Source organism: Salmo trutta, chromosome 3 (assembly GCF_901001165.1).
Source record: "Salmo trutta chromosome 3, fSalTru1.1, whole genome shotgun sequence".
NCBI classification, from domain to species: Eukaryota; Metazoa; Chordata; class Actinopteri; order Salmoniformes; family Salmonidae; genus Salmo; species Salmo trutta.
The window spans coordinates 65,584,931-65,606,181 of NC_042959.1; the positions used below are offsets into that span (position 1 = coordinate 65,584,931).

General features: G+C 44.6%; 1 protein-coding gene across 1 annotated transcript; it reads right to left on the reverse strand.

Moving 5' to 3' along the window:
• Positions 1 to 1,618: 1,618 nt before the first annotated feature.
• On the reverse strand, positions 1,619 to 20,977 carry LOC115184234 (glycogen synthase kinase-3 beta). Its single transcript, XM_029745267.1, has 10 exons — positions 20,577 to 20,977; positions 15,561 to 15,748; positions 12,305 to 12,388; positions 12,055 to 12,165; positions 7,599 to 7,729; positions 7,118 to 7,322; positions 6,001 to 6,096; positions 5,669 to 5,855; positions 4,587 to 4,664; positions 1,619 to 4,346 (listed from the first exon to the last, which is right to left on the reverse strand). Exons 1-10 carry the CDS (start codon positions 20,749 to 20,751, stop codon positions 4,282 to 4,284), a joined length of 1,320 nt encoding a protein of 439 aa, XP_029601127.1. The 5' UTR covers positions 20,752 to 20,977; the 3' UTR covers positions 1,619 to 4,281.
• Between the last annotated feature and the right edge of the window lie 274 nt (positions 20,978 to 21,251).

The following is a 21,251-nucleotide window of genomic DNA, read 5'->3' on the forward strand; positions in this document are numbered from 1 at the left end:
TACTGGAGAGCCCCTGTTTACTGCTGCACTTCGTCTGTCCTCCTCATTCTCTCTCTCCTGTTTCTAGAGACACTTGCCAGTCTCACTGAGCTACTGCTGTGGAGCTGATGGAGCTAAGCGGGTCAGACAAGGCCTCTTCCTGTTAATTCAGTAGTGCTGCCGCCTGGACCTGAGGGGCAGATTTAAACTACAATGTTCACTAGATTTCTCTAAAGCACTGGGAGTCAAAGGTTCTGTAGAATCCCATCCATATTTTCTGTTGACTACAGAAAAAACAAATGCAGCCAAAAGGTTCAGAAACACCTGGTGGCAAAATGAAATCCTGCCCTCCTTGGCATTCGAGGTTGAATCATGTTGGATGGAAAAGTTAGAACTTAGAACCCCTCTGAGACCGGTCCACGGGAAAGACAGGTTTGAAGTGTGTACTGATCTACAAGCTCTAGAATAGTTATGGAATGGTCCATAGGTCTTATATCTGTGACATATCAAGTGACTCACCAGATATCAACTGGGCTCTTAAAAGCAGAAACAGTAAGGGGATACATCATATGACAACACCATCAAATGTGCAGATTAAACTATTAAGAATATTATGATCTGCCTGCCTGCCTATGATGCCCACCTATTCATGAGCCAATGACACCTGGCCACCACCCTCCCTTTGGCTCTCCCATCTGTAATTTCATTAACTAAAGAGGCATAACATTTCATCAAGCAAGGTATCATTTCACTGACATTTGTGTGGTTCCAAAAACTATTTTAATTTCATCCTTCCAAGCCATTTGTATGTTCAGCCACCTGGCTCATGTATACACTGGAGTGGCCTTTCATTAGAGATTTTCCTCCATGATCCTAGCTGTGCCAACGTTCATGATATACTATGGTCTCATGCAATATTGCTTTGATCGGAGTAGTAAATGTCAGATACTACTACAGTTCAAGTTGTGGTCAATGGGGTTTAACTCTACATGACATTTGTTGAAGTGACTATTTGTTTCCATTTTATTAAAATGCTCTTTCTAGTGGACTTATTTGACCCTAGTGCTTTCCTCAGTGGTATCCTTTCAGATTAGTGGGCTTAAAGGAAGCTACTTACATTGGTGGGCCCCCCATGGTGACAGTCTCAAGCTCAGAACCATAAAACATGGTGTCATGAGTGACAGGCAGATTGCATCTGGCATTGCCAGTGGGGATGAGAAGAGAGTGTTAGAAGGATCAGTCAGCTCCGCCCCTCCTCCTGATGGATGGCTCATTGGCCTCCTCACAGATGAAATCAGCTGTGGAAACACTAAAAACCTAAGTGCCTTATGGCATTCTGGCCCCTGCTCTGCCGTCAGCTGCCTTATTACTACCATTCAGACTTCATTTGCATTAAACAAATGCCATTACTACTTATTGGTGTGTCATTTAACTTAAGGCCTGTGTAGTAGAAACATAGCCAAGTTTTAATGTTCCTCATTAAGTTAATCATAAATGAGATGTCTGTCTGCAACTAGCAGCCAAAACAGTCAAGTACGCTGGTCAATAAATGCAGATTGTTTTGGTGCCATTCACACCTGACACTACATAAATTGATGGTGTGATTGTACACTTCCATTCTTTATAACATGAGACCAGGGCAGTTTCATCACTTTATTCATGAGTTGATTTATACCAACAAACAAAAACAGTCTCTCTCGTTCCCCGTCCCCCCTCTCTCCGCCCCCCCTCTCTCACATCAAAACCATTGTGTTCCCACCAGTGATGTGGTATGACCCTTGTGCAGGGCCATAAAGATCAGGATGACAACAAATTAAAACCAACTTGTGCCAGGAAAATAAAACAAAAATAACATTGTTTTCCTAAAATGAAGAGTTAAGATTAAAAATGTTTTTATCCACGGTCTCCCAACTCACACTTTTGTAAGATTTATCAGTTTGTTCATCCATTCAAATCACTCATTCATGTAATCACAGACAGAAGTAACAGGTTAAACCCATTACACATTGGACACGGGAGAAGGGACATATTACACCACCCTCCCCACCCATCCCCTCATTCATACCCACCCATATACAGCAATATCACCAATAACCCCACATAGGATCAGCCATTTATACTGTTGGGACATCAGCTAGACTACCATAGACGCAGAGTCATGTGAGAATCCCTCCACATCAATGAAAAAAAATTATATATATATATATATTCACCTACTGCTAGGATGTGTACTTGCAAATACAGGACTTTATTGGAAACCACTTCCAAGTTTGGATCAAAGTCCAGTAATCGTGGAAGTTGGAATATTTTGCATGACACGGGGCATTGATGACTTCTTACAAAATAAACCCTACAGCCAACGACAAACCCTCCCCAGAGAAACAAAATAAACCCCCCCAAAAATACAATAAATAAAGTGATCATAATATTTATGGGGGAAAGGCAACGAGAGAGAAATGGAGGGAGAGAGAATAAAAACGAGAGAAACATTTTGTTCTGTTTTTCCCCCCGAGCCAGGGACTGAAATGAAGTTGTATTTACAGACAGACTGAGGAGGAGGAGCCTGGTCGCTGCTACACCAGCTCCCCTCTGCTAGAGAAAATAAAATGAAATTACAAGAACAATATAATAACAAAAAAAACTAAATAAAAAGGTACTTGATATATTTACAGTGAGAGAAAGAGAGGGAAGGAGAGAGAGAGAGGAGAGAGAGCGGGAGAGGCAGAGGAAGGAGGAGAGGAACAGAAGGCTCCAGAAGTGGTTGGGGCATTTACATTTCTTGGGTGCAGGTATTTTAGATCAAACCATTGTTGTTGTGCAGTGATGAGTGGGGAGGGAGAACAGGTGTGGTTGCTCTAACGCACGGTGAACATGCAAGTCTGTGTTGGTGGGCCAGATGAAAACAAGGTTTTCCTGATGATAAATCACTGTGATGCTGTTAGAATCTAGACTTACAAAAACAAGAGTGCTACAGTGGGTTGATTTGGAGATGGAAGATGGTCAAACACACAAAAAAAACACACATAAAACCTCATTCACACACAAGCACACTTAAGACCTCCCCTACATGCAGTGTAATTGTGCATCTAGACTGAATTGAGGAAAAATGAGAGAGAGGGAGGAGTGAAAGTGCCAAGTACTTTCAAAGCTGATGTGACAGAGCTTTGGTTCAAGTACGGCTATATGGCCATTGGTGTACAGGTGTGACTGGAGGAGCCCTACCCCTCCCTACACACAGGTTGCATATCTCCACTGCACAAGAGGTGCAGCGGGCCCCTACGGCTCCGCTCTACTCCCCTTTGGAGAGGTGCAAAGCTTACTTCTCACCTACACATGTCTCCAGCTAAACGGACTGGGACAAGAGCTTATAGAAACTGAATATGTACATGCCATTCTTTTAAAAAGGTCCCTCTTATTCAAATGAAAGACATTAAGACTTTCACCTCAATGTTTCTTCTTAGAAACAGTTTAATAAAACAGATATAGCGGTTTCCGCCTTTGGATTATTTTTGAATCACCTGTGTGATAAAAGCTTCTAAAAAAATTACCTCATCGAATTTAAAATGCCAGTTCAATTTGCTGCTATTTGGTATCCAATTTAATAAAACAAATAAAAACAGTTCTTCAATTTTCAGAACTAATTAACACTTTGGACTTGGTTTGGGAGTAATGTCTTGGTAGATGAACACCTACATTCCCCAGAGTTTTCCCATTGGCTGCAGGGACTGATCTGTCCTCTGACCACATGACCGTTTGGTTTTTAACCTCAACGGAAGATTGTCTTAAACTGTCTGAACTGAAACAGGCCTCAGTTTCGACGCATCCCATTCACTGGCATACATCACTAAAACAAAATGCACTTTCAAATAAATAAATGTTTTTTTTAAGGGATAAAATTTGATTAGCAGAGACTATAATACAGAACTGCTTTCGTCAGATTCACCCATCCTCTACAACCCAACAGTCACTGGACTACTGCCACCAACAGATATTTTTTTACATCTATAATGGAAATATTCAAGGGATAATAGATTCTTTTTTAGTATTTTTGTTTGTATGTGTGCGTGTATAGTTGTTTTTTTGAAGTTTGGAGCTAAGAGGGGGTGGAAGAGTAGGAAGAGAGTAGGAAGAGAGTAGGAAGAGAGTAGGAAGAGAGTAGGAAGAGAGTAGGAAGAGAGTAGGAAGAGAGTAGGAAGAGAGTAGGAAGAGAGTAGGAAGAGAGTAGGAAGAGAGTAGGAAGAGAGTAGGAAGAGAGGGATGGGGTTGAGAGGAAAAGGGGAAAGACGGGGTGAATGGGGGGGTTCAGGTGCTGTTGATGGATCCAGGTACTGAGCTGGGCTGGGCGGTACTGTCCGACACACTGCCATCTGGTGGAGAGAGAGACAGGACATCAGACACACCACACTAAACACTTCAGTTCACCATCAGGTCATTGTTTTTAGTATGTTGGGTTTAACATCCAAACACAGCAATATTCATTTAAAAAGACTGTTTAAAGGTTGATTTGAAGCTATATCCCCTATCCTATCCTGTAAATATGTAGTCATCTAATAAGCATGTATTGAACATGTAATAAGCATGTGTCGGGTAGGCTGTGCTGTACATACCGTGTGAGGCAGGTGATGTCTGTGCGCGAGCGTGAGGAGGAATGAGTGTGGAGTTCAACTGGGGCTGGATAGACAGTTCTGAGAGAGAGAGAGAGAGAGAGAGAAAGAGAGGGAGGTTCATTCTACACACACAGGATACTCAACATACACGCTTCAGACTTACTCTGGAAAACTGAGGGGGATTACAGAAGTTTGGAACAAAAGGGAGGAGGGCATGGCTACTGACTGAGGGAGGGCCAAACAGAGGAGGGCATGGCTACTGACTGGGGGAGGGCATGGCTACTGACTGAGGGAGGGCATGGCTACTGACTGGGGGAGGGCCAAACAGAGGAGGGCATGGCGACTGACTGAGGGAGGGCCAAACAGAGGAGGGCATGGCGACTGACTGAGGGAGGGCCAAACAGAGGAGGGCATGGCTACTGACTGAGGGAGGGCCAAACAGAGGAGGGCATGGCTACTGACTGAGGGAGGGCCAAACAGAGGAGGGCATGGCTACTGACTGGGGGAGGGCATGGCTACTGACTGAGGGAGGGCATGGCTACTGACTGGGGGAGGGCCAAACAGAGGAGGGCATGGCGACTGACTGAGGGAGGGCCAAACAGAGGAGGGCATGGCTACTGACTGAGGGAGGGCCAAACAGAGGAGGGCATGGCTACTGACTGGGGGAGGGCCAAACAGAGGAGGGCATGGCTACTGACTGGGGGAGGGCCAAACAGAGGAGGGCATGGCTACTGACTGAGGGAGGGCCAAACAGAGGAGGGCATGGCTACTGACTGAGGGAGGGCCAAACAGAGGAGGGCATGGCGACTGACTGGGGGAGGGCCAAACAGAGGAGGGCATGGCGACTGACTGGGGGAGGGCCAAACAGAGGAGGGCATGGCGACTGACTGGGGGAGGGCCAAACAGAGGAGGGCATGGCGACTGACTGGGGGAGGGCCAAACAGAGGAGGGCATGGCGACTGACTGAGGGAGGGCCAAACAGAGGGGGGCATGGCGACTGACTGGGGGAGGGCCAAACAGAGGAGGGCAAGGCTACTGACTGGGGGAGGGCCAAACAGAGGAGGGGAGGGCAGTGGACTCACCGACGGGGCTGAAGTTGAAGAGGAGGGGCAGTTCTCGTCCGCTGGGCAGATGGGCAGTGGGCTGGCGCAGCTCTTCGAAGAAGGCGTGGGCGCAGGCCTCCAGGGGGGACAGCCTGGTGACAGGGGTGTACTCTAACAGACGGGAACACAGGGAGATGGCCTCTGGGGGGGTACGTGGCTTAAACACCTGACAGGGAGAAAAAAAAGGGCATCTTGTTTGACTCATTTATGCTGTCGTATCTGTTCCACTTCAAAATGTTCTCTCCGATATGGATTCCAATGGAAGACAATGGTGTTAAGGCTATTTAAATAGAACTGAGGGCAGAGAGTACCTTTGTCCAGGGGTGTGCTTTGATCTGGGGGAATTTGAACTCTGTGTAGTTGGGGTTCATCTCTCGGATCTGCTCTCTCGTCGGAGTCCCCAAAACCTGGAAGAGTGAAAGATGCATGAAGTACCCTCCACAGAGCTGGGCTTTACAGAAGAGTGGCCAAAAAAAAGCCATTGCTTAAAGAAAAAAATAAGCAAGCACGTTTGGTGTTCGCCAAAAGGCATGTGGGAGACTCCCCAAACATATGGAAGAAGGTACTCTGGTCAGATGAGACTAAAATTTAGCTTTTTGGCCATCAAGGAAAACGCTATGTCTGGCGCAAACCCAACACCTCCCATCACCCCGAGAACATCATCCCCACAGTGAAGCATGGTATAGTAGCAGCATCATGCTGTGGGGATGTTTTTCCCATCGGCAGGGACTGGGAAACTGGTCAAAATGGATGGAATGATGGATGGCACTAAATACAGGGAAATTCTTGAGGAAAACCTGTTTCAGTCTTCCAGATATTTGAGACTGGAACAGAGGTTCACCTTCCAGCAGAACAATGACCCTAAGCATACTGCTAAGCAACACTCGAGTGGTTTAAGGGGAAACATTTAAAATGTCTTGGAATGGCCTATTCAAAGCCCAGACCTCAATCCAATCAAGAATCTGTGGTATGGCTTAAAGATTGCTGTACACCAGCGGAACCCATCCAACTTGAAGGAGCTGGAGCAGTTTTGCCTTGAAGAATGGGTAAAAATCTCAGTGGCTAGATGTGCCAAGCTTATAGAGACATACCCCAAAAGGCAGCTGTAATTGCTGCAAAAGATGGCTCTACAAAGTATTGACTTTGGGGGGGTGAATAGTTATGCATGCTCAAGTTCTGTTTTTTTTTTTTTTGCATTATTTCTTGTTTGTTTCACAAAAAATATTTTTCATCTTTAAAGTGGTAGACATGTTGTGTAAATCAAATGATACAAACCCCCCAAAAGTCAATTTTAATTCCAGGTTGTAAGGCAACAAAATAGGAAAAATGCCAAGGGGGTGAATACTTTCGCAAGCCACTGTAGACCTACACTCCTTTCCATCTCCCACCCCTACAGTTTGGTGTCCTCTCAGCTCCCCTCTTCTCTACCTTGATGATCTCTACCAGTTGGTCCACTCCGCTGTCCCCGGGGAAGATGGGCTGTCCCAGCAGCAGTTCGGCCAGCACGCAGCCCGCTGACCAGATGTCAATGTTGGACGTGTAGTCCGTGGCGCCAAAGATGAGCTCGGGGGCGCGGTAGTACCGCGAGCAGATATAGGACACATTGGGCTCCCCGCGAACAAGCTGCTTAGCACTGGTGACAAGAGGGGGAGAGAGGTGGTCATTCAGAGAAAAATACATTGAAACAGAGATCGATTTAGACAGACTGAGCAGTAAGGTGGTATTTACACAGGCAGTCCAATTCTGAATATTTTTCTGACCAATCAGATCTGACAAATATCTGAAATGACCAATTAGTGGAAAAAAAGATAAGAAGAATTGGGCTGCCTGTGTAAACGAAGCCTAAGAAACACAGACAGAGACATTCAGAGATGGCCAGAAGTGCTCACTGACAGACAGGCAGACTAACCTGCCGAAGTCACAGAGTTTGAGGATGGCCGTCTCGGGGTCCACCAGCAGGTTCTGGGGTTTGATGTCTCTGTGACACACGCCCTGGGAATGGATATAGGCCAGACTGCGGAACAGCTGGTACATGTACACCTGGAGGGAGAACACAAGACACATGTTAACATATACACACTTAAGGTGTGGAAAGTATGTTTAAAAAAAATTCTAAGAAATAAGCACACACACAGTTAGCAGCACAGCAGACAGTAACAGCACTGATCATCATAAACCCCTCCTACTACTACAGTCATGCCAAGTGTCCAGACAGCTACTGTTGGTCACCAACTCCACTGCACTCAGAACAGCCAAACATTCTGGATGTATGCAACTTACTCAAACACATTGCAACAACTAGAGGGTTCTCTGCTCTAGACATGCCAGTACAATGCTCCCATTGCAAAGCTTAGAGCTAGCATAGCAGAAAATGTGTATGTGTGTAAGGGTTTCTGGCTGTCTGAGTGTGTGTGTGTTGGGGTCTCTCTGTTGGGTCGTTAGCTGTGTTATTGGGCACGCAGGGGGTAGACAGACGGGTGTTGAGAGGGGGACGCGGTTGCCCGGCTGTGGCAGAGGGGCAGATTTAGAGGGAAACGAGCTTAATTGCACACCACAGAAAGAGCATTTTGGGGGAGACAGAGAAGTGATGGAGAAACCATTTTTTATTTAAAAAACCTTTAAACATGCAATATTTACTGTTCAAATCTAATAGTTTGTTGATATTGTCAAATCAAATTGGTCACATACACATGGTTAGCAGATTTTAATGCGAGTGTAGCGAAATGCTTGTGCTTCTAGTTAGACATTACTGCACGGTCGGAACAAGTAATGTAACAATTTCACAACAACTACCTTATACACACACACACACACACGTGTAAAGGAATGAATAAGAATATGTACATATAAATATATGGATGAGAGATGGCCGAACAGCGTAGGCAAGATGCAGTAGATGGTATAGTGTACAGCATATACATATGAGTAATGTAGGGTATGTAAACATTATATAAAGTGGCATTGTTTAAAGTGACTAGTGATACATTTATTACATCCAATTTTTTATTATTAAGTGGCTAGAGATTTGAGTCAGTATGTTGGCAGCAGCCACTCAATGTTAGTGATGGCTGTTTAACAGTCTGATGGCCTTGAGAAGCTGTTTTTCAGTCTCTCGGTCCCAGCTTTGATGCACCTGTACTGACCTCGCCTTCTGGATGATAGTGGGGTGAACAGGCAGTGGCTCGGGAGGTTGTTGTCCTTGATGATGTTTTTGGCCTTCCTGTGACATCAGGTGGTGTAGGTGTCCTAGAGGGCAGGTAGTTTGCCCCCGGTGATGCGTTGTGCAGACCTCACTACCCTCTGGAGAGCCTTACGGTTGTGGGCGGTGCAGTTGCCGTACCAGGCGGTGATACAGCCCGACAGGATGCTCTCGATTGTGCATCTTTAAAGGTTTGTGAGTGTTTTAGGTGACAAGCCAAATTTCTTCAGCCTCCTGAGGTTGAAGAGGCGCTGTCGCACTTTCTTCACCACGCTGTCTGTGTGGCTGGACCATTTCAGTTTGTCTGTGATGTGTATGCCGAGGAACTTAAAACGTTCCACCTTCTCCACTACTGTCCCATCGATGTGGATAGGGGGCTGCTTCCTGAAGTCCACGATCATCTCCTTTGTTTTGTTGACATTGAGTGTGAGTTTTTTTCCCCCTGACGCCACACTCCGAGGGCCCTCACCTCCTCCCTGTAGGCCGTCTTGTCGTTGTTGATAATCAAGCCTACCACAGTAGTGTCGTCTGCAAACTTGATGATTGAGTTGGAGGCGTGCATGGCCATGCAGTCATGGGTGAACAGGGAGTACAGGAGAGGGCTGAGAACGCACCCTTGTGGGGCCCCAGAGTTGAGGAGCAGCGGGGTGGAGATGTTGTTACCTACCCTCACCACCTGGGGGCGTCCCGTCAGAAAGTCCAGGACCCAGTTGCACAGGGCGGGGTCAAGACCCAGGGTCTCGAGCTTAATGACGAGTTTGGAGGGTACTATGGTGTTAAATGCTGAGCTGTCGATGAACAGCATTCTTACATAGGTATTCCTCTTGTCCAGATGAGTTAGGGCAGTGTGCAGTGTGATTGCAATTACGCCGTCTGTGGACCTATTGGGGCGGTAAGCAAATTGGAGTGGGTCTAGGGTGTCAGGTAGAGTGGAGGTGATATGATCCTTGACTAGTCTCTCAAAGCACTTCATGATGACGGAAGTGAGTGCTACGGGAACGATAGTCGTTTAGCTCAGTTACCTTACGCCTTCTCACATCTGTTTACTGTTCATTTAACTTGCTTTGGCAATGTAAATATGTTTCCCCATGCCAATAAAGACCCTTTGAATTTAATTGGGGAGAGAAAGGGGCTGAAGAGTAGTGAGGGAAGAAGGGAACAAGGAGAGAGGGAGTGTAAGGGAAGGAAGAGATGTGGATAAAGAGAGTAGGGAGGGAAAAGAGGAGCACAAGGAGAGGTGGAGAGGAGAGTGTGGAGATGCCGAGTGAGGGCAATGTGTGTGTATGATCAGTATGCATCTCCACACCACAGGAGAGAGCAGCAGGGTGGGCTGAGGCAAATGGGCCATGAGACACAGATAGTCCTCTCTGCTGCAACGGGGCATAGTACACACACACACAGCTAACAGACAACGTAAGTGCCCTTTTAAACAGACAACCAAGCATACTGCAAACAGAGAAAGTTGGTTTCTCTCTCTCAAATTTGTCAAATTCTAAAAACACTGAAGTTGGTATTGTCCCCAAAAAATCTGATGTAGGAAAAGAGGGGATCTGATGTAGGAAAAGAAGAGAATGGAGGAGTTGGAAAAGAGAGGTGACAGACAAAGACTACCAGAGGTCAGTGAAGAGTCAGAGCAGAGAGAACATAACATCAATGTGTTTTCTTCTCATCAGATCCTTGGGGGAAGAGTCCTCTATTCAAATACAGTACCATTTAGGGTTGGGCGGTACCCAGATTTTATATCATCATACCGCCCTTCTCTCATAACAGGATTTACAGTATTACCTGTTTAGTACACAAGGGGGAGCCACAAAACACAAAAAAGCCTGTTGGGTATCTATTACCAGAAGGCTAACAAAATTAGTACAAGTAATGGCAAATTTCCATGGAGGCTGCTACCTAAATATGCTAACGAGCGCAAATGAAAATAAAGTAATTGCAAAGACCGGCAATCCAGCTTATAAAGTTATACATTAGGTAGGCGCTACCGAATGTCATTTTTGGTGAATTTGGACATTTACAAGCGAATGTGAATGAAATACAAATGTACAAACAAAGTTGACGCATGCTTATCTGAAGGAAGAACAGTACTGGCTCCGAGCAGCATGTGGACACGTTGTGCAGTCGCTAGGGCAACGGGCCTGTCTGCTCTACTTGGAGAAGATGATAGAATGTTAAAACTTAGGTGTCACGTTCATGAAGAATTCTGCATTCAGGAAAAAAAGTATCTTGCTGCGTTTTGTAAACTAATTCTATGTAATTTCTGCTAGGCATCAGACAAACATTGTGCTTCAGTTGTACTTGTCCACTGGGATGAGAATTCACTAAGGGCATTCTATCAGTTGACAGCACTCTGGTGTGTAGCTACTTTTCCTCAGTGTAACCAGCCTACTTCTCTCTGGTAAAATGCAAGATTAACTTCAAGCAAAACATTAGAAACAATGTAGCTGGCTACATTTCCTATGGTAAACATTAGAAATATGACAGCCATGCATTGGTTTTGCAAGAAATACCTTGCTTTTTCATTGTAAGCTCATTTACAATGCTAGCCAAATAGCTTTGAACTTCTGTGGCATCTGATGAAAATGAAGCAAATTTCTGCTGAACTAATGTATTTTCTGGGAAGGTAAACTATAGGTGCATGTCCCTGATCACTATTGAGGGGAGAAAAAAAAACCCACTTGACTATCAATAAACAGCTGGACTCACTTGCTCCCGCTTTCTCCCGTTGCGCTATTTACAAAAAAACACGTGACTGGCTTTCTGGGGAACTACGGTAAGCTTCATAATGTAAAATAATGTGACAGGTGAAATGAAGAACGCAATCCGCTTCATCTCCTAATGTATTGCACAAGTTGACTGTAGGTATTTACTTACAAAGTAGCTACAAATATGAATATTTATTGAAAAACGTCAATTTCCAAATACCCCGGTATACCGCCCAAGCCTAGTACCATTTCATTTAAATAGAGAACTCTGCCTCTAGCAGCATGGAGCTTAAAGAGGAACGACGGAGGGGTGAGGGCAACAGAGAGATGAGAATACAGACAGACTGAGTGAGAAAAAGCGAGAGCGAAAAAAAAAACAATGACAGAGAGAACGAGGATAAAAGGGAGGGAAAGCAATAAGAAAAACAGGGGAAGAGAAGAAGTAGTGAGTGCATTACCTTGACGTATATAATGGGGATGGTGGTCTTGGCCTTGTTGAAGTGCCGGGCCACCCTGTACACCGTCTCTGGGACAAAGTCCAGCACTAGGTTCAGATACACCTCGTCTTTCTGTAAGGGGAAAACAATAGGAGAGAAGAGCAATGTTGTTGAATATATTTTTTCACAAGTCTGGATTTTTATTTTTGCTGCATAAATGTGAAAATGTCAAATGTTGTTCCCAATACCTGGTAGTCAGACTTGTACATACCTTCTCCCCACTGGAGTAGAAAAAGTAACGTAGCCTGACAATGTTGCAGTGGTCCAATTTCCTCATGATCTGTAGTTCTCGGTTCTGGAGTATAGAAATAGCAAGGGGGTGTAATTTAGGTATTAACAATTCATTAATTGAACAGTAGTAACATTGAGTTATGGGGAGAGAACATACAGAAATACACCTGATAGTATGTGAGTGATGAGGGGCAATGGTGTGTTTCTGTAGACTGCCAGTGGAAGTGAGTTGCACTGTGTGTGTCTGTAGACCAGTGTTTCAGTTGAGTCACTAAACTGAGTCATGTGCTTGAGTCACAAGTCTAAGGCTAAATTGAGTTTGAGTCACCAATGGTGAAGTCCGTGCTCGAGTCCTGATCCAAGTGCTCAAGTCTGAGTCACTGGGTTGGAATTTAACAAAAAAATAAAAGAAACTTGAAAGAAAAAGTTATGAGTCGGGGGTTCTTTAGACATAGTTGGTATTTTGGTTACTAATGTTTTTTGCTCGTTTTATTCCGGCTTGCTAGCTCGATGCTCGTATGTTGCTAGAGTGGCGCCTCTTGATTTGGCTCGGATTTGGTAGAAGAAATCTGCCCAGCAGCAAATAGTGGCGGTCTGGTGGGAAGATTTTCATGTGAGCATTGAAGTAACGCAAAGATTTTCCTCCAGTTGCAGAAAGGTCATAATTGCCTACAATATGCAATAGCCCACGAAACAAATAAGTCCTTCATACACAGGCTCACACAGTTTATTTTAATAGAATGTTCAATGATGTTTTGAAGGGATGAATGGTCTCTGGACGGAATTGGATATTGGAAATAATAAACTTAAGGGAGCAATCATTGTAACAGGCTCTTGGCTTTTGGTAAATTGCCCACCGATTTTTTTTTTATTCCAGAGTGAAACCCAGAGGAAGACTAGGGAAAGTTGGGAGGGTAGAGCGAGACGACAAATTCAAAGACAGCCTACTTTTTAATACTCAAGGGGAGAGAGAGCCAATAGCTAGACTTGTTTTCCTTTTACTCAATACTATTGTTTTCAATTTCATAAAGCAGTTTGTGTTTCTTAACCAGGCAAAGCTAAATAGTAGGCTGGTGACTGGTGGTTACAAGGAAGTGAGTCACTTACAATGTGCAGCCTACATACATACCCCTTGATTTATTGTGTTACAGCGTGAATTCAAAATGGATTAACTATTTTCTCACCCATCTACACACAATACCATATAATGACAAAATGAAAACATGTCTAAAAATATTTTTGGCACATTATTGACAATGAAATATCAAATTTACATAAGTAACCACACCCGAGTCAATACTTTGTATAAGCACTTTTGGCAACGATTACAGCTGTGAGTCTTTCTGGGTAAGTCACTAAGAGCTTTCCACACCTGGATTGTGCAACATTTGACACTTATTCTTTAAAAAAAATGATTCCTGCTCTGTCAAATTTGGTTGTTGGTCATTGTTAGACAACCATTTTCAGGTCTTGCCATAGACTTAAAGTCAAAACTTTAACTCGGTCGCTCAGGAACATTCACTGTCTTCTTGGTAAGCAACTCCAGTGTAGATTTGGCCTTGTGTTTTAGGTTATAGTCCTGCTAAAAGGTGAATTCATCTCCCAGTGTCTGGTGGAAAGCAATCTGAAGCAAGTTTCTCTGATTGAATGGAGTTAAGCACCAGACAAGTCTTTTATTCTGAACCCCCCCCCCCCCCCAAAACAATTGCAAGCATACGCATAACATGATGCAGCTACCACTATGCTTGAAAATATGGAGTGGTACTCAGTAATGTGTTGTACTGTATTCAGGACAAAAAGCTAATTGCTTCGTCACATTTTTTGCAATATCACTTTAGTGCCTTGTATATTTTCCTTCTGTACAGGCTTCTTTCGTCTCACTCTCAATTAGGTTAATATTGTTGATCCACCCTCAGTTTTATCCTATAACAACCAACTCCGCAACTGTTATAAAGTCACCATTGGCCTCATGGTGAAATCCCTGAGTGGTTTCCTTCCTCTACGGCAACTGAGTCAAGAAGGACGCCTGTATAGTTGTAGTGACTGGGTTTTAGCATTAGTTTATTAATTCAACCATTTAAAAAAACAAGCATACATAAAAAAAAAATGTGTATTGATACACCATCTAAAGTGTAAGTAATAACTTCAAATCTCAAAGGGATATTCGATGTCCGCTTTATACATTTTTTTTTAACCCATCTACCAATAGGTGCCCTTCTTTCCGAGGCATTGGAAAACCTCCCTGGTCTTTGTGGTTGAATCTGTGTTTGATACTCACTGCTCGACTGAGTGACCTTACAGATAATTGTAAGTGTGGGGTACAAAGATGAGGTAGTCATTCAAAAATCATGTTAAACACTATTATTGCACACAAAGTGAGTCCATGCAACTTGTGACCTGTTAAGCACATTTTTACATCTGAACTTTAGGCTTGTCATTACAAAAGGGGTTGAATACTTATTGACTCAAGACATTTCAGCTTAACATTTTAATTCATTTGTAAAAATTGTGAAAAACATAATTCCACTGACATTATGGGGTATTGTGTGTAGGCTAGTGACAAAAACATCAATTTAATTTTCAATTCAGGCTGTAACACAACAAAATGTGGGAAAAGTTAAGGGGTGTGAATACTTTCTGAAGGCATTATGAGCGGAGGCAGTGCGTGAGCGAAGCCTGCCTTTCTATCTTCCCACACTCAGCGTTTGCTTTCGCCTCAGCGCGCCAGCCGACGTAGGCCTCAGCGCGCCAGCCGACGTAGGCCTCAGCGCGCCAGCCGACGTAGGCCTCAGCGCGCCAGCCGACGTAGGCCTCAGCGCGCCAGCCGACGTAGGCCTCAGCGCGCCAGCCGACGTAGGCCTCAGCGCGCCAGCCGACGTAGGCCTCAGCGCGCCAGCCGACGTAGGCCTCAGCGCGCCAGCCGACGTAGGCCTCAGCGCGCCAGCCGACGTAGGCTGCGTGTGCCAGTGTTGCGCGTCATTCCCACTGCTAGCTAGAGAACAGAACCCTCACTTCTCTGCACACCCAGTGCTGCTAATATTCTGCTTATCATAGTAGCCTATCCAGTCCAAATACACGGGAAGGTGAGTCCCAGTCATTAATGGTCGAGTCACAAGTATACATTTATTTTTATTTTTTTAAATCAGGACTTGTCTGAGTCCAGGACTCGAGTACTACAACACTGGCGTAGACTGCCAGTGGAAGTGGGTTGTGCTGCGTGTCTGTAGACTCTGTACCTTAAACCTCTTATCCTGCAGAACCTTCTTGATGGCAACCATCTCCTGGCTGTCAATGAGGCGGGCCTGGTACACCACGCCGAAGGAACCATTCCCGATCACCTTGATGTCTGTGTAGGACACCTCCTGTGGGCGGTCTGGACCCTGGCCTGGTGTGGCCACCACAGTCGTCACCTTGCCACTGTCTCCTGGGGGAGAGGTACAGAGGTCAAAACACATTAAGGTACATGACCATTTGGGAGGGGGGCTAAAGGTCCCCAAGTATTTTAGATGTTATCCAGATGCAGGGACACACACACACTGAGAGGACCATGACTCTGGTTTAGAGGCAGGAAACAGTGACGGTCACCTCATCCTTTCCCCCAATCCCCTGAGGGGGAAACACTAAACAACAAATGTTCATCACTCCCCCTCGCTCTCCCTCCATCTCTAAATGTCCGTAACCTCGGGAGCGTCTCCCCAGAGACACATACTACTAGCTGGTAATGAGCTGTAGTAGCTACAGTGAACCACCTCCACCCTGTCTCACCAGGGGGAGGCTGCACGCCTGGCTGGCACAGCTCTGAACTCCGCTAACCTCTTCACCCCCTCACTACACTGCCAGTACGGTTTAAAGAGCGACTTACAGTAGTGAATGCATACATTTCATTTCACGCATTTAAAAAAAAAAAAACATTTGTACTGGCCCCCCGTGGGAATCGAACCCACAACCCTGGCATTGCACACACCATGCTGGAGTTGCAAACACCATGCTCTACCAACTGAGCCACAGGGAAGTTCTCCTTCGGGTCAGACGTGCAGCTCAGAGTGGTGTGTGAACGGTTGAGGGTGAACTGACTGACACACCAGTAGCACAGATTGTGAAGGGAGGAGGAACACTACAGTAGAGGTAGGGCCTGGAGCCAACCAGCTTGTCAGAGCCTGTGATAACATTGAATGGACAGTACAGTAGCACGCCCAGTGAGTGTGCACCGGTTCCTCCATTCACCCTCCATTCGCCTGCCTCAACATGACCATGCTTTCTCTAATAACTATCTCCCAGTTCTACTCTAAAGTCTGACAAGGCCTCTAGAACAAAGCTATATAACTGGTTGACTAGCTTAAGATTTTGTTGAGAAGACAAATTTGGATCTTCCTCTGCTGAAGATAGAAATGTATTTAATTTGGATCCTCTAATTGTAAAGTCGGACTATGTGAGTCTCAGGAATCAGACTGGAAGGGAGGGTGAACGGCGGGAGGTTTTGTTCAGCACTGCTAAAAGCATTAGGTGGGCGCCGTTGATTGATGGATTTAAAGTCAACTCCTATGATGTAGACTAGACACCTCTGGATGCCTCTGGACGGCATGTTGTAATAAACACACTGGAGACGCCACACATAGCTTTTCACATACTAGTATACGAAGGGTCATCATAGCTAGTGGTAGAATTCACACTGGGTAGGCATTAGATTTATTGATTAATCCAAACCAGATCTTTGCATGAGTCTTTAAACTATTCTTCATTCTGACGTCTCATACGACCAGAGAACGTCATCTGATCTGTAATCATGTGGCTCACAGCGTTTGCGTCGTCCTCTTCTTAAGAAGTGGAGTCAGAGGGGAGTGTTAAATATGAAACAGCAGTGGTATGATAGTCACTTTAATGATGAATGCAAAGATGAGCAGTCAGACATATCAGCTGTCAAGGAAGTGCTTTGGTTCCTAAAGAGGAAGTTAACACACAGGTCTGATGAGTAGGATTGAATGAAAGAGTAAGAGGGAGAGAAGTGATTTCCAGAACACTCAGACTTTAGTCTCAAGTAACTCATCGCTTATTTCTAAATATAAAGCAAGTGAACACAGTCACTAAAAGGATTAGCGATTACACAGCCATGCATTACAACCAAACATGTATTTATGCCAGAGCTGCAGTATCCTACAGAGTTTTGACAGAGAGAGGTAGAGAATATTAACCAGATTAGTGGCACTGCCACTTAGTCTCTATTACAGTGTTCTTCAACTCCAGCCCTGGTGGCCCACAACTGCAGTTTTGTTCCAGACCTGGGCCAGTTTCCCAAAAGCATTTTAAGGCTAAGTTAATCTTAGAAGCATAGGATCCTACGGTTCTAACAATGAACTTAGCCTTAAGATGCTTTTGGGAAACCGGGCCCAGTACTAATATAGACGCACCTGATGCAACTAATTCACTGACCATCAAGCCCTTTATTAGTTGAATCAGGTGTAGGTGTGTTAGTGCTGGAACAAATATGTGCAGTCATGTGGGTCCCCAGGATAGGAGCTGAGAACAATAGAGCAGTAGGAAGCTGAGAAACGTCAGTAACGCTAAGTGCAGCCCCAGGATACTAAGATAAGTCATAGGCAATAATTGCCACTAGGATTGTCTGACACCTTTTTGTCAGACATTTACAACCCTTGATCTTGGCTTTGCACTTCACTTAGACAAGTCAGTGTTACTTCCAGAAACCTAACAGTTGCGCAGCACCTTTGTTAGGGTTTCTGGTAGGTCCAGACACCTCCAGACCAGAAACAATGCTTATCAGTGGGCACAACCTTCTAGGAATGCAGTACTGTGGTCAGGAGAGACCAAAATCAGACCCCATTCAAAACCGAGGATTACTGTTAGAACGCCTGAACAGAGACTGGGCCACTGATGACCTGCTAATTAGGCTCTAGGCTAGGTGTTCATGTATACCCTGCTGGACTGAGAAGACATTTGACCTGCCCCGTCTATGTGCTCGTCATTTATCTGACGCTCACCTGTTTCCAGTCTTCATCTCCCACCTCTAGCTTATCTTTCCAATGAGTCACTCTGCCTTCATCCCCCCCCACCCTCGCTGCCTTCATCCCCCCACCCTCCCTGCCTTCATCCCCCCCACCCTCAATCTCTCCAGTCAAATCCCTTCACACTGAAGCTTCAACATCAGCCCATAGGGTTCCATTGGTGAGCTGAGCACATTCACAGTGCAGTCTGAAGTGCCATGGTTGACCCAGGCTGGGTCTTCAACATGGCAGGGCTATCAGAATAGCAGTCTGTGATCAGATTGGAAACTGGTATGCAACATGTATGGTTTTCAACTGAAGAAATATCAGCGGCAAATACATCTGAATTGATAAAAGTGTTCAGTTTAATAAGGACCCACTAAAGTCTTACCAAAATATGGGTAATCTTTCAACCACCTCCTGACATATGGCAGAGTAGACTAGCTACTGTCTGTTTGGACATTAAAGAAACATGGCACTACAACGGAAAGAAATGGAACGACACAGGGCGGGACCTCTCTCGCTTCGTTGCAAAATGCAACTGTTTGGACTAATGATTACATCCCAGAAAGTGCACTTGCGGAGCATAGTGGTTACAAACAGTAAAAGTATACAAATAACGATCATATATTTCAACTTCTAATAGAAAATGCACACCAAAGAGAGCGATTCATAGTGCTTCGTATTGTGCTTGTCTAGACAATTGTAATGCTCCCCAATGAATGGAGTGAAGAAATTATGACTGGTCTAAAATGTAATTTGCATTTAAATAATTTTATTTAACGAGTCATTAAGGAGTTGAAAATGTAGAGCAGTGCTTCCAAACCTTTTTCAGTTACTGTACCATCAACTGAATAGTACCCTTGGTTGGTAACCACTGATGTAGAGAAACCCATGGGCTCAACAACAGCATAAATACATCTCAAGCAACATTTTGGAAAAGTCGGCAATGCAGATCTTACCACTCAGAATTACACACACACACACACACACACACGTAGAGAGAAGAGCAGACCAAGTTCATGGGTAATCTTTCAACCACCTCCTGACATATGGCAGAGTAAACTAGCTACTGTCTGTTTGACATGGACATTGTGGTGCAATGTTCCAGATTTGGTTTTCCCTAAGTCTGACCATGTCAACACCTCCTCCCTCTGTCCCTGTAGATGTTCTGCCAACACCACATATCCAAACTACCATTGGGCATACAGTCAATTCCTGTCATTGCACTGGATGTGAAAATTGGTGAGAATGAGACCCTTTGGAAGAATCCTCAATGTGCGGAAGTCTCAATGGAAAGCAATAGGACTTTCCTAACTATGAAGATTATTTGATCTATCAATATATGGACGTGTCAAATTATGCAAATATGAGGAAAAGCAATCATAGATCTTGAACAATAATGAGATGAGACCAACACATATTGTATTTGGAAATACGTGGTTATGATAGTATTACTCCAATAACAAGATAGATACCAAACGGTTGCTTACCACCCAATCTAAAACGGTTGACCAAAAAACTGTAAAACAAAACTGGACTTGTAACGTTATAAAAATGACATTGACAGACCTTTGACACAGCGCACTCCAGCTGGCTAATTCTATTCCTGCCTTGGACAAGCTAACCAAACTAGCACGTAAATTGTTATTGAACAAGTTAGCTAGATTTAAAGCTAATTGGTCAGGGTCACATTAAGCCATGTCGTATAAATTCCCAATATTTTACGTTATGTGAACTGAATTAACGCTAACTTCGTCTCCCTAAATAGCATATATAGCTGTTAGCTAGCTAACGAAGCAACCAGCTACATAACTTTCAATGCTAATAGCTAAGATTACAGGCTAACTAGCTAAATGAGGACGACGGTCAACATCGTTTGATTTCACCTAGGTAGGTAACGTTACCGCTGATGCCCGTTTTCCAATCTGGCTTCCAACGACAAATATCACATTAATCTGGTTCCATTCTATTTTCAGCAATTTCTTCCCAGTTTCTAACATCGTATAGACGTTTCACCTCAAATGCTATGCTAGTTAACGTTAGCCAGATATGCCACAATCAAAGCCCGGCTTGATCCCACTGTCCCTTCTACAAAAACATACATAGCCTAGCCAGCTAGCTAGCTAGGTTTGCTTTGAGAAATGATAACATCGACAGTTTTATCAATTTGTTTAGTTAGATACTTCATTTAAAATTACCAGTACACACATATATCCCGATCCCTTCGTTTTGTGTTCAATTAGCTATACTCACGGGCTAGTTTCAAATTTCCGAAGCCAGTCGAGCTGCTCCCTGTGGCCTGTGAAGCCCCAGATTTTCCTGCAGAAATCCCTCCGGTAACAGACGATCCGGCGGCGGCTGAAGCGGCTCCGGGAGCCCCTGGAGGCTCAGCAAACGAGCTGGTCCTGGGCCGCCCGCTGCCGCTCATATCTATGTGCGCTAAAGCCGGGGCAGGGGAAAAGTTTGTTGCGATTTAGAGCCAAGCAGGCACAGAGTTGACCTATCTTTTCTAAAGAAGTCGTTACAAATTTAACTGCATTGGTAGCATATCGTTTTAGCTAGCTTGTACGTCTCCCCCTTTCTTCTTCGCTTGGCACAGTAGTTGGACTTGACGCACAGCAACGCGCTGGCTGATAGCACTGCTTCATGGGTAACGAAGTTTTGAGGGCAGATCCAACTGGGGTGTATTCATTAAGCCAATTCTGTTGCAAAACTTTTCTTTTGACGTAAACAAACGGAACGACACAGGGCGGGGCCTACCTGAATTTGGCCAATAGAAACTCTCGCTTCGTTGCAAAATGCAACAGTTTGCAACTGTTTGGACTAATGATTACATCCCAAAGTGCGCTTGTGGAGCTTAGTGGTTACAAACGGTAAAAGTATACAAATAAAGACAATATATTTCGACTTCTAATAGAAAATGCACAC

Bases quoted from the DNA above. Each gene is read 5' to 3' on its own strand.
- LOC115184234 (XM_029745267.1), bottom strand. From the start codon at position 20,751: ATGAGCGGCAGCGGGCGGCCCAGGACCAGCTCGTTTGCTGAGCCTCCA. The intron at 7,730-12,054 runs GTAATGCACTCA...TTCTCCCTCCAG, and splicing joins TCCCCATTATATACGTCAAG to GTGTACATGTACCAGCTGTT. The intron at 6,097-7,117 runs GTAGAGAAGAGG...TCACTCTTCCAG, and splicing joins AACTGGTAGAGATCATCAAG to GTTTTGGGGACTCCGACGAG.